We start from the raw sequence: 14,043 nt of genomic DNA, 5'->3' as shown, positions 1-14,043 counted from the left end.
ACAAGCACCCATAGTCACACATTTTCACACTCTACTGCATTTACACACTCGTGCACCATGATTTCCATCCAAGCGTATGAGGCCCAGCGATCATGTACTGAACCCTGAAGCCGTGAGTTGGAAGAAATCTTTCATTCATTAACTTCCGTTTTTACTTATTTTATTCCCCGTGAAGAAATTTTGATTAATGCATTGAATCTAATGTAATGAATGGCATGACTTAGATCAGAAAACATAAGACAAAAAGCCAATCAAACATAGAAAAAGAATCAAACATGATACGAGAGGTAGAGTGAGGAAGACTTTATTAGAATAGCAATGGGTAGTGTCTTTTTAGTTGGGGAGACAATACAAAGATGTCATGATGAGTCACAGATGAGTCATAAAAACCATGAACCCTCAACACACTGAAGTATAATGATGGGTATTTATCATTGCAAAGATGTAATGAGATATTTGTGAATTGTGTATGTTTTTTTCTTAGCTTATTAAGGGAATTATTTCTGTCAATGCCGAGACTATGAATCCAGATCATAACAGGTGAAGCTGACAGGCAGAGAAATGAGGATCACATCAAAATGGGTAAGATGGCAGTCAGGGTGCAGTACACAAGTCTGTTAGCAGAAAGACTGGAGATTAGATGATAGTGTGTGTGTGTGTGTGTGTGTGTGTGTGTGTGTGTGTGCGTGCGCGCGTGCACGCGCGCGCTATAGGCAGAGAGTTTGGCATAATGTAAAACTCCAGCAGGTCTGAGAATAGATTATTCAATTCCAGTAGTGCCTTCATCAACAGCTGCAGGGCTCACAGCAGCTGGACCCGCAGCCTTGGGACAGGCAGCCAGGCACACAGACACATGTGGGCTGGTAGCAAGTCCTGGTGCAGGTCACAGGTCCAGAGCAAGCTGGCTGGCAGCACAGGTTGAGGCAGAAGGGCTCACAGCAGGGCTTGCAGCAGGGCCTGCAGCAGCTGGGCTGGCAGCAGGGCTGGCAGCAGCTGGAGATACAGCACCTGGGCTGGCAGCAGCTGGACTCACAGCAGCTGGGCTGGCAGCAGCTGGGCTGGCAGCAAGGCTGGCAGCAGCTGGACACACAGCAGCAGGGCTGGCAGCAGGGTGTGCGGCAGCAGCTGCTCACACAGCTTGGCTGGAAGCAGGTCCTACAGCAGGTGGGCTGGCAGCAAGGCTGGCAGCAGCTGGAGCCACAGCAGCTGGGCTGGCAGCAGCTGCTCACACAGCTGGGTCTCCAGCAGGTGGTCCTGCAGCAGGTGGTCCTGCAACAGGTGGGCTGGCAGCAAGGGGAGCAGCAGGAGTTGGTCATGGTGTTGGATGTGGATGGAGGTGTTTCTGAGATTGTGACAACCGTTTCAGTCCTGGGGCTTTTATACCCTGGACATGCCATGAAGGGACCAATAGGCAGGGCTTTTCCTTGTTTTTTGTTTTCTGCTGTTCATGAGGAAATTCTCACAGGAGGAAGTTGCTCTTTAAGTATTACAAGTCTTTTGAAAATTATGAGGCAAGCAATTAATTGTGGATAGTTTGTTGAGGGTATTTTTGGAATCATCACCACCATTCCTGCTCTGATTATTCTCTGGTCATGTGATGGCTCTGTGGGCACAGAAGAAGCTGGCAATTCTCTTTCTTCAGTGTGTACATTTTGCTGGTATAGTGTGGGAAGTATTTGAGAGGAGTGTGATGTTGATGTGTTCACAGTGACAAATTCAGTCCTTGCCTAGGTCCAAGCCTGTTCATGAGAACTGCCTGATTATTCCAGAGTATAATAGACATGTTTATTTGCAGCAAGCATGGTCACTGATAGCCTTATCAAAGAAAGCATGGGTCTTTTGAGCATATGAATCTAAACCAAACCTGAGGATAGTGGCAGATGAACTGGGGGTTCACAAAGCATCCATCAATTTAGATCCTAACCCTATATAGCAAAATAATCAGTACCCTTAGGTAGATATCTCAACATGGGTATAGCCTTCATGAAAGCAGAAAATAACATGATCTCACAAATTACAGAGAAGTTTGTGCTTTTTAATTTTTCGTTCAACCAAATATGACAAAGCTATCCTTCATATCAGGAAACAGTGTGTGTACCCTGTAGTAGCTGTTTTTATGTTTTTTCCTCATTGTTATCTTTTCCTCCCCATAAGACAAATAGTCAGCTGACTTATAATAGCATAGTTTCACCAATTATGAAATTTTATCCAAATTTAAATGTAATATATTTTTCTTTTTTCTTGCCCCAAATTATGTTTGTTAGAATTACTTTCTTTGTTGAATATGGTAGTTGTTTGTGCCTTTTCAATACAATTGATTATTACATAATATAATTTTAGAGATTTATTTATTTGTGTTGTGTATGAGTATTTTCCTGCATCTGTGTGTGTGTGTGTGTGTGCACTGAGTGTACAGTGCCCAGAGAAACTGCATACCAGCCCCTGCGGCTGAAGTTACAGAGAGTTGTGAGCTTCTATGTGTGCTCTGGGAGTTGAACCCAGGTCCTCTGGAAGAGCAGCCAGTGCTCTTAGCTACTGAGCCATCCCTCCAGTCCTTACTGTGTGGTATTTTAGTTTATTAATCCATGTGTTATTGATGGACAACTTTTATGATCAGGGCTTTTGTGACTCATTCTGTTATGAATATTTTTGTCTAGAGCCTGGTCCACTGGAATGAGTATCCCTGTGAATATATCCCCACATACACTTGTAATGAAGTTTCTGGGCTACAAATTTTGCATATGGACAACATTAGTAGATTATATATAACTTATCATTCTTATTGCTTTATGATTTAAATTTTTTATTCTATTCCTTTGTGTGTATATGTGTGTACATTTCCATGCATATATGTGAGCTATGCACACATGTGTGCATCCAAGAACAATTTGCCTGAGTCTTTTTTCTCCTTCCACTATGCAGGTTCCAGGTATTGAATTTAGGTTGTCAATCATTTACCCATTCCGTGCTTTGTGTTTTAATACCTGGTGTTTTCACTGTGGGGTTTGAAGCATTTTTGTTATCTGTATAATTACTATATCTCATAATTTTCATTTGAATTCCTTAATATTAATGAGTTAGATTTGCATATGTTCTTCTGTCCTTTGCATTTCTCATTTGTAAGACACTATCAAGTCTTAAGTTTGTTTCTGCTAAATTGTCTTTTAAAAACTCTTCATCAAAATTCTTTAACTTTCCTTTCCTTTGTTCATTTTGTCAGTGTTCTTTTCTATATTCTTGCTTGTCTTTTCTTCTCAATTTTAGTGCTGTCTGGTCAATCTTATCCATGGCATTTATAGACTTTTCTATTACTAAGTAAATTGACACTTACTTAGAATTTTTAATTTACCCACATATTGTAAAATAGTTAGAATTACCATCTTTTCATATAAAGTACCTTGATCATATTCACTTCCCCTTAGCATTTTCTTGTATGTTCTCCATCTCAGTGATCCCTTGCCTCACGAATAGTCCCCTCCTTCTTCCATGCCTTTAAAGTAATCTAGTTCTCCACATGGGGGAAGACATGCAACATTAGACTTTCTTGCTTATGTCATTTAATATTGTAATCTCCAGGTCTATCCATTTTCCTGCAGAAGAAATTTAATTCTCTTTTAGGATTGAATAATGCTCCAAACACTCACCATTGTATTTATATACCATATTTTCTCCCTCCATTTACCTGTTGATGGGCTCCTAGGCTGAACCCATGGTTTGCTCTTATGGCTGGTGCCATGGTAAAAATGTTATTCACGTTGACATAATCATATATGACAAACCTTATCTCTCAGACATAAGTAATGATTTCATGAAAAGTGAACTTTGAACATTCCTCATTTCAAGATCTAGAAGATACATAGCCCAATTTTTTTTTCTATAAGCTTGAATTTTAAAAGTATTTTTTTACATGTTGGTGTCCATGGTCTGTGCTGCCCTGGGGACCATGATGAGGTCTGTGTTCCATGCTTCCTACAGAGGCTATGTGGATGTCTATGGTCCATGCTGCTTCTAGAAACCACGTGGAAATCCATGAGCTGTGCTGTTGCTGGCAAGGAAGCTTCTTTTGTAGTGGTGTTGATGACTGCAGACACATAACTGAGAATGAGAGATATGGAAGGCTTCTGTACCAACCCCCAACCCCTCAAGTAAAAGTAAGAGTCCAGACAGGAAGACACTGAACGGAGTTCTTAAAAACTGTGATATTCTGAAGTGTGGCTATTCACAGTTGGTGACTTCTGGTGGGGGTGGGGGTGAGCAAGGACTCAGTTATCTTTAGGGGCTGGACATGGAGAGCTTGACAGTGCTCCAATGAGTATATGGGCAACGCAAATTGGACTGGGTGTATTTTTTTCTTCTTCTTTGGGGGAGGGGCACAACAGTGGGAGGGTGGACCTGAGAGGAATGAGAATCCAATGTTATGGGGTGCATTATATGAAATTCTCAAATAATCAATGAAAGTATTATGTTGGAAAAATCTATTGTCAATAAAAAGAATAAAATAAAGACAAAAAAGAAAAATGTTTTTTTAGACTTATTTATTTTTACTTTGTGTATATGGGTATTTTTCCTGCATGCATGTCTGTGCACCATGCATATGCAGGGACTGTGGAGGCCAGAAGAAGGCACTGGATCCCCTGGGACTAGAGTTACAGATGGCTGTTGCTGTGGATATCGCTCTGTGTAAATAAAGTTCTGATTGGCCAGTGGCCAGGCAGGAAGTATAGGTGGGACAAGAGAAAAGAGAATTCTGGGAACAGGAAGGCAGAGGGAGAGACACCACCAGCCGCTGCCATGAGAAGCAACATGTAAAGACACTGGTAAGCCACAAGCCATGTGGCAAAGTATAGATAAGCAGAAATGGGTTAATTTAAGATAAAAAAAAAAAAAGTAGATAACAAGAAGCCTGCCACAGCCATACAGTTTGTAAACAATGTAAGTTTCTGTGTGCTTTCTTGGTTGGGTCTGAGCGACTGTGGGACTGGTGGGTAAGAGAGATTTGTCCTGACTGGGCCAGGCAGGAAAACTCTAGCTACAGGCTGTGAACCTTTTATGGGTATTTTTGGTCCCCTGGAAGAGCATTCAGTGCTTTTAACCCACGAGACATCTTTGAAATTTTGGTTTTAAATTTATTTTTGTTGATTTTAAGCCTTTAATTAATTTATGTTATATTTTTGTAAATGAGGTGTGATAGGGATCCACTTTCATAGTTTGAGTTTTACATATTGAACATTCTTTGAAATATATGTCACTCTTCATTCAGTCACAATATTATTCAAATATGTTCTTTCTCAGACCAGTATTATCTGAAAGATAATTTCCTTTAAAATATTTTTTCATTATTTAGAGAATACTTTATTAGTTTTTGTAATCAAACCCATGTAGTTAAGACCTTACATATTTAGTACAGTGCGTTACCCCTGTAAAAATGGGGAAAAAATTAAGCTCAACATTTCTAGACCAATATGGCTGTTAAATTTCTATAATGCCAACTCAACACAGTAAACTGGGATACTTTTCTCCAAAGTTGACAGCAGAGCTAGTTTCCAAAAATCCAAATTTTATATATATATAGACCAATAATAGCAGTATGTTATGCATCAATAGCAGCAACACCTTTTCCAGGTTCTGCAGTCACTTGAACAAAATTGTGGAGACATCCAGCACACTCCATTAAAAAAATAAAAGAAAGAAAGAAAAAGAAAAAGTCATTTTGATTTGCATTTCCCAGATAATTAGGGATGTTGAGCAATTCTTTAAATGTCTTTCAGCCATTTGAACTTCCTCTGTTGAGAATTCTCTGTTTAGTTCTATAGCCCATTTCTTAATTGGACTGTTGGGCATTTTAATGTCTAATTTCTTGAGTTCTTTATATATTCTGGATATCAGCCCTCTGTCAGATGTGGGGTTGGTGAAGAACTTTTCCCATTCTGTAGGCTGTCCCTTTGTCTTGTTGACTGTGTCCTTTGCTCTACAAAAGCTTCTCAGTTTCAACAGGTCCCATTGATTGATTGTTTCTCTCAGGGTCTGTGCTACTGGTATTATATTTAGAAAGTGATCTCTGGTGTCAATGCGTTCAAGACTGCTTCCTACTTTCTCTTCTATCAGGTTCAGAGTAACTGGATTTATGTTGAGGTCTTTGATCCACTTGGACTTAAGTTTTGTGCACAGTGACAGATATGGATCTATTTGCAGCCTTCTACATGTTGACCTCCAAGTTATGCCAGCACCATTTGTTGAAGATGCTTTCTTTTTTCCATTGTACATTTTTGGCTTCTTTGTCAAAAATTATATGTTCATAGGTGTGCGGGTTAATGTCAGGGTCTTCAATTCGATTCCATTGGTCCACATGTCGGTTTTTATGCCAGTACCAAGCTGTTTTTATTACTGTAGCTCTATAGTAGAGCTTGAGGTCGGGGATTGTGATGCCTCCAGAGGTTGTTTTATTGTACAGGATTATTTTGTCTATCCTGATTTTTTGTCAAAACGACTCTGTGATACTACCTTATACCTATCAGAATGGCTAAGATCAAAAACATGGAAGATAGCTTATGCTGGAGAGGATGTGGAGCAAGGGGAACTCTCCTCCACTGCTGGTGGAAATGCATGCTTTTGTACAGCCACTTTGGAAATCAATATGGCACTTCCTTAGAAAATTGGAAATCTATCTCCCCCAAGACCCAGCTGTAGCACTCTTGGGCATATACCCAAGGAATGCTCAATCATACCACAAGGGCATTTGCTCAGCTATGTTCATATCAGCATTGTTTGTAATAGCCAGAACCTGGATACAACCTAGATGCCCTTCAACTGAAGAATGGATAAAGAAAATATGGTACATATACACAATGGAGTACTACTCAGCAGAGAAAAACAATGACATCATGAGGTTTGCAGGCAAACAGATGGAACTAGAAAAAATCATCCTGAGTGAGATAACCCAGACTCAGAAGGACGAACATGGTATGTATTCACTCATTGGAGGATACTAGATGTAAAACAAAGATGACTAGACTGCTACACAACTCCAGGGAAGCTACCTAGAAAACGGGACCCTAGGAAAGACACAGGGATCACCCAATGACAGAGAAATGGATGAGATCTACATGAACAACCTGGATGAGAGTGGGAGTAATTAAGGGCAAGGTTTGAGGGAAAGAAAGCTTAGGGGAGCAGGAAATCCCAGCTAGATCAAGAACAGAAAGGGAGAACAAGGAACAGACCATGATAAATGATGACCACATGAGAACAGGAAGAGGCAGAGTGCTGGAGAGGTCCCCAGAAATCCACAATGATACATCCTCTGTAGACTGCTGGCAATGGTCAAGAGAAAGCCTGATCTGACCTAGTCTGGTGATCAGATGGCCAAACACCCTAACAGTTGTGCTGGAACTCTCATCCAATAACTGATGGAAATGGATGCAGAGATCCTCAGCCAGGCCCCAGGTGGAGTTCCAGGAGTCCAATTGTCAAGAAAGAGGAGGGACTATAAGAGTGTGAATTGTTGATACCAAGACTGGAAAAGCACAGGGACAAATATCCAAACAAATGGAAGCACATGAATTATGAACCAGGGGCTGTGGAGTCCCCAACTGGATCAGGCCCTCTGGATAAGTGAGACAATTGAATAGCTTGATCTGTTTGGGAGGCACCCAGGAAGTCGGACCCGGACCTGTCTTTAGTGCATGAGCTGGCTGTTTGGAACCTTGGGCTTACACAGGGACACTTTGCTCAGCCTGGAGGGAGGGGACTGGACCTGCCTCAACCAGGTTGAGTTGAATGCCCAGGGGAGTCTTGGCCCTGGAGGAGATGGGAATGGAGGGGAGGGGCTGGGGGGAGGGTGGGAGCAGGGGCGGGAGGGGGAGGACAGGGGAACCCATGGCTGATGTGTGAAATTAAAACACAAATATAATAAATAAAAAAGGAGAAAAAAAGAAAGTAAAAAACAAAACCCTGAAAACAGCACAGTCCTGTTACTCTTGTGGTACCTGGCACCATTTTTTTTTTAAAATTAGTTTCTGAATCATCATCTGGAAAGAAAACATTCTGAGCAACATCATTAAAAACAGCTCTGATAAAGCATAGTCACTACTATGTATCATAAAGCAGGTACAATCTATTTTACATTCACAGAAGTATGATACAGTACTGTCCTACACCTATAATACTAGAGGATACAATTGAAAAGGCATTATTTGAGACTTGATTCTACTTTTCCAGCAGAGGGCCCAAAGGATGGTATGACACAGCTCTGTAAAGAAACACACTCTTAGATATGATTTCCTTTCACCTAGTGGCAAAGTTCTAAGGATTCGTTCTCTCATGAACATCAGCTAAAAATCATTATTAAAAAATGAAAGAATACCCCTAAAACAAAACCTTATAACCACTGGATTCATATGAAGATGACCTAGTGGAGACAAGCAAGACCTCACCTTGCCAACACTTTATCAAATCTGTTATGCTTAAATGGTGAAACCTCCAAGGAAGGAAGGAGATGCCAACTAGTGCTTCAAAACTTCAGACCACAATCAAAACACAGCATCATTTTAAACAGAAGCAGAAGCCAAATGTTGCTCACTTGAATACACTCAAGAATGCCGACATTAGTATTTAATCATCTGCTCACTCATCCAGGAAGAAGGGGAGATCAGTTACTACTGTACTTTATTGTGTTCAACCAAATCACCATGTTACAAAAATAACAAGCTGCCGCAATAAAAAATAAGGCTCCTCTATCCAGCACCAGTTAGCATCATTTTACTTTCAAGCCTAGAAATGCCACAGACACATCCAAAGAACACAAGGGAGCAAAAGAACCACAGCTGATCTATCAATGGGACCACCCAGTGCCCAGCTGAGCCACAGTGGTGTCATTTTCCTTCTCTTTCTGGTGTTTCATTGAATCACAAAGCTCTGTAGGTCTAAACTGTATGCACTTACACATGTGTGGACACACTTTTACATAGACCGACTGAAGATGCATGTCAACCAAGCACATGTTACAGTGATTCAAGTAAACCTCCCGAAACACTGACAGACCCTCCTGGTGCCTGTCAGGAAAAAGTAGAAGAAAAGCCACCCCCTGCACCCACCATAACCAGCAAGCCTGTTAGAATTGGACCAATAAAACCTCAGGCGATCAAAACCGAAGAAACAAAATATTAAAAGCTTTGGTTTATTTGGGGGCATTGGGGATGGGTGGGCAGGGAAAATGAAATCAAATGATGCCAGCAGCCATGGGGGTAAAATGGTCTGTGATATTATCCTGTGTAGATCTTGAAGATGCACAAGGGGCATGGAGCATTGTACATTGATAGAGCTGCTACTCCAGTTAAAAGGAGCCTTTACAGGCTTGCACCTACTGTGTAACGAGTGCTTGGTTGACATGCATCTTCAGTCGGTTTAAAATATTTTAATATGCACAGACCTTGGATGTTATTGATTTCTTTTATTTTAAATTTGTCACCTAATTTCTTAATTGAAATTGTTCTATAGTTCCATCTGATTGCATTTGTTTCAGTCTCGAACTTTTTAACAGGACACTACCTGTACAATTTTTAAAGATTTTTTTGTAGAATAAATAATTAAAACTATAGGTTTCCCTCAAAATGCCATTTCTATGATATCCTCTGAGTTCTAACATCTAATGCCTTCATTACTGTTAAATTTCTTAAATTTTTTAATTTCCATTATAAAACCTTTCATTTTGGTATGTATTCCAAGTCAGTAGTTTTCTCCTACATTGTCTCATGTCTACAACGTATTCTATTATTTATAACAAATATTTCATTTGATTTTGTTTAATGGTATTTTCTGTAAGAAATGAAGAATTAAACGACATTATAATTTTGCAACATAAAAAGACTTGATCCGTAAATGAAATTAATGATATAATCACAGTCACTACACTACACCAATGACATGACAGTGTCACAAGGAAGGGTGGTTCCTTGAATTGAAGGCCCAGTTCAAAGATGTGCTCAGGTTTCTGTGGTGCTTGACTGAGGGGCTTTTCAGGTTCTGACTTGGAGAGTTAGATAGGCTCACTAGGGGGTTAGCATGTTTCTGGGAGTTGTCAACCAACTTTTAAAACACTCCAACAACTAGTTCTGAGTCATGAGAGGATGCTGAACAAGTAAACAAGGATAGTGAACCTCTATACACAGCCTTGTAAATCTTAACATTCAGACTCCAAACTAATCTTCATTTCTCTGGGAATATTCGGACATACATCATTGTAGTAGAAATAGGCACATTATACCACTTATATAAACCCACCATAAGTAAGTTACTTCTGAACACATCAAGGTTCTTCTTGTGAGAAGAATAATGGTCCCTAAGAGATGGTTGAGTCCTAACCTATGACTGTGTCACCCTCCATGGCGAAGGATTTTTGAGGACATTATTAAGAATATCAAGAGGGGGAGATTGTTCTGGACTATTTGTAGGTGTTCAGTGAAAACAAAGATTCCTGGTAAAGAAAGATGGAGATAGAAGACATGTGTAAAAATAATGTAAGGTTATGATGCAGCCCTGGAAGTTGGAAAATGCCAACCACTGTTTACAGCAAAACTACTATGCCTGAACTCTAATGATTCCCTATAATGACCTTTCTAACGCCTCTCTTGTAGTTTGTGAAATCAAACCGTCTACGCTATCCTAGAGTTTGCTGTTTTCTCTTTGAAAAACATAAGCAAACCCAGGAGTTCAACTTTTACTGGGTGTTAAAGGGAGAATTTCAGGAAGTTGCTACATTCAATGCTTACATAGTTTACTATGAATTGATTGGAGAGGAATGGAGAACAGAGTAAAGTTAAGTTTGGGACTTAGATGAAGGCGCTTACTAAGTGAGTGTTGATGCTGTTCGTCTAGAAAATGTCTGGGCTGGTCCACTACTCCTACCCACGTTTACTGTTCCTGCTGGCAGGTCTATTTCAAAATGTTTGTATCAAAGACCACTCAGTGCTCAGCCTCTGACCTCCATCTTCTGTTTCCATAAACAGAAATAAAATACAATCTTCTGGTTATTATTACAAATAACCTTTCTCTTTCTTTATATGTGTGTGTGTGTGTGTGTGCGCGCGCGCGCGCGCGTGCACGCACGCGCATGTCTGTCTGTCTGCCTGCCTGCCTGTCTCTCTCTCTCTCTCTCTCTCTCTCTCTCTCTCTCTCTCTCTCTCTCTCTCTCCAGGGAATTTCTGGCATGTGTCTGAGAAGATGGTGCATCCATGGCATCTCTGCCCTCTAAGGTATTTATTTAGTTATTTCTTTTCATTATTCCCATTTTCCTGTAGCAGTATTAGCCATTCCATCATCAAGTTCTCCATTGTTTGTGTTTTCTTTCAGAATGTCTCTTGTTTTCCCTTTCAGTTCCAGACTCCTATCACTGCTCCTAGAAGCACCTCCTCCTTTGTCTCATTTCCTCACAGCCTCGCTCACCTTAGAACCAAAGTTTTCATTTTTCTCGGTGGATTTCTCTTTCCCTCCCATAGTTCAGGTGTATTTTTTTTTATATCTCTTACGTGGTTCGAGGACCATGGAGGAGAAAAGGCTGGAAGCATCAGTAATTTGTTTCCCTGAATCCTGGGATTTGTCATCCTATATTTTCTTAATGCAGCTTTGACCTGGAAACAACGACCTCTCTAACAAGTGAAATTTTGTCTATTTCTCAGTGATACACATAGCCATATAAGAATAAGGACCAGAGAAACAAGGACACTTCTATGACATCAATAAGCTTTTACTAGGGCAACTGGTCACACCACAGTCTCAGGACAGTGGCAGGAACATTTGGATCATCAAACGTATTTGAAGGCATTCACCGTTTTTCTGATTGGAGTGCACATCATTTAGTAGGACTCTTAAAACACTGCTGGTCTTAAGGTGTGGGTGGTAGTGACCAAGGTATGAGTAATGAATTGGGAAGAGCTTGTTAATGAAGGTGGATTGGAAATGAGAGAACTGATGATGTTGCCTGAGAAGAAAGCAAAGTATGCATCTTCCCAGTGTTCAGCTTACAGAGCTGTTTCCTTAAACTAAAACTATACCTATGACTACCTTACTTCAAGAATCGAACAGCCTGGGGCCCTTGATTTGATTCTGTCTATCCCCACTGGCTGCCATAACTCAGGTCACTTACTCATGTTGAGTTTGCTCAAGTGTTATTGATTGTCTATGAAATGCCCTCCATGGACTCATGTGCTGAATGCTTGGTCCTCAGATGATGGTACTGTTTATACGATCAGTAAACTTTAGGAGGTGGGACCTAGTTGGAGGAAGTAGGTCACTAGACCTCTGCCTTTGAAGGTTGTATGAGGTCCCTCAAACCTTCTTGATCTGGCTTCCTGTTTACCTGGCACAAACACCTTCTCAACTTGCTCTTGACACCTTGCTGTTCTAGCCAAGCACAGGAAGCCAAACAACACTGTCGCAAAACCATGAGGAAAAATAGGTCTATCCCTCACTAAGTTGCTCTTCCACACCCTGTGTCACCGTAATGAAATTCTACCAGCACACCAGCTTTGGAACTGTGACGTAGCTCAGGTGGTATAACACAAAGAACAAAACAAAAAAAAAATAAACAAAACAGAATAATGCAGTCAAGAATTTATTAGAAAAACCAGTGGACAAGGTGGGGGTGCTTTTTTCTTTAAGCTTGGAAGAAAATATGAAGTGGTCATTAAAGAGTTACAAGATGATGAATAACATCATATAAACACATTGGAATAAAGTCAAAGTCATCCATTATTGCAAGGTTGTAATTAGATCATTGTAAATGGCTTTTCTTATTTTTAATTTCTTAAGTTAAAAAGGCAATTATCTCTTTGTCAAGGCTGAGATCACAAACTCAGGTTAAGATCAGTTGATATTTAGAAGCAGTCAAAGGAATAAAAAGGATATCAAAGTGGATTTGATGGTAGCCAGTGACCAAGTCACAAATTTGTTAACAGGAAAATGACTGAGAGTTTTATAAGATACATATTATTTTTAAGTGCATATTATTAGCAGAGAAAGGTGGTAAATTGATGTACTGTGGTTATCTTGCAGGTCTGTTGCTAGTGGGTATGTGGTAAGTTGATCAACAGCCACAGGGCTCACAACAGGTGGACCCACAGCCTTGGGACAGGCAGCCAGGCACACAGACACATGTGGGCTGGTAGCAAGTCCTGGTGCAGGTCACAGGTCCAGAGCAAGCTGGCTGGCAACACAGGTTGAGGCAGAAGGGCTCACAGCAGGGCTTGCAGCAGGGCCTGCAGCAGCTGGGCTGGCAGCAGGGCTGGCAGCAGCTGGAGATACAGCACCTGGGCTGGCAGCAGCTGGACTCACAGCAGCTGGGCTGGCAGCAGCTGGGCTGGCAGCAAGGCTGGCAGCAGCTGGACACACAGCAGCAGGGCTGGCAGCAGGGTGTGCGGCAGCAGCTGCTCACACAGCTTGGCTGGAAGCAGGTCCTACAGCAGGTGGGCTGGCAGCAGCTGGAGCCACAGCAGCTGGGCTGGCAGCAGCTGCTCACACAGCTGGGTCTCCAGCAGGTGGTCCTGCAGCAGGTGGTCCTGCAGCAGGTGGGCTGGCAGCAAGGGGAGCAGCAGGAGTTGGTCATGGTGTTGGATGTGGATGGAGGTGTTTCTGAGATTGTGACAACTGTTTCAGTCCTGGGGCTTTTATACCCTGGGCAGAGCAGGACTTTTCCTTGTTGTTTGTTTCCAGAGGCTCACGGGGAAATGCTCTAAGGAGGAAGTTGTTTGATATATTACAAATCTTTGAAGTTCACTTTAAATAACTAATTGTGGAGAGCCTTTGTAGGCACTCATCAGCATCCTCCCTGCTCTGGTCATGTGATGACTGTTGTAGCCACAGGGTCAAAGTTTTCCTTCATCTTGTGCCTTTGACTGTATGCAGATTGGGGAAAGGCTATGATAATGATATGTCCTCAGTGACAAACTGAATCCATGTCTGGATCTGATTCTGTTCCGCAGAAAAGGCTGCTAATTCCAGAGCACAACAGGCAGCAGATGCTTTCTGGGTTCCATCAGCTTTATCAAAGGA

At 41.3% G+C, this 14,043-nt stretch overlaps 2 protein-coding genes across 2 annotated transcripts; both read right to left on the bottom strand.

The window, feature by feature from the left end:
• Window positions 1–785: 785 nt before the first annotated feature.
• On the bottom strand, window positions 786–1,335 carry LOC118589370 (keratin-associated protein 9-1-like). Its single transcript, XM_036196614.1, has one exon. It carries the CDS (start codon window positions 1,314–1,316, stop codon window positions 786–788), a length of 531 nt encoding a protein of 176 aa, XP_036052507.1. The 5' UTR covers window positions 1,317–1,335.
• An 11,743-nt stretch (window positions 1,336–13,078) lies between these two features.
• On the bottom strand, window positions 13,079–13,597 carry LOC118589372 (keratin-associated protein 9-1-like). The gene has a single exon (XM_036196616.1). It carries the CDS (start codon window positions 13,595–13,597, stop codon window positions 13,079–13,081), a length of 519 nt encoding a protein of 172 aa, XP_036052509.1.
• Between the last annotated feature and the right edge of the window lie 446 nt (window positions 13,598–14,043).

Source organism: Onychomys torridus, chromosome 8, assembly GCF_903995425.1.
Source record: "Onychomys torridus chromosome 8, mOncTor1.1, whole genome shotgun sequence".
Taxonomy (NCBI): domain Eukaryota; kingdom Metazoa; phylum Chordata; class Mammalia; order Rodentia; family Cricetidae; genus Onychomys; species Onychomys torridus.
This window is presented reverse-complemented; position numbering and strand designations above follow the sequence as displayed.

What these genes read in the sequence shown, in the direction of transcription:
- LOC118589370 (XM_036196614.1), bottom strand. Translation starts at nt 1,316, where the DNA reads ATGACCAACTCCTGCTGCTCCCCTTGCTGCCAGCCCACCTGTTGCAGG.
- LOC118589372 (XM_036196616.1), bottom strand. Translation starts at nt 13,597, where the DNA reads ATGACCAACTCCTGCTGCTCCCCTTGCTGCCAGCCCACCTGCTGCAGG.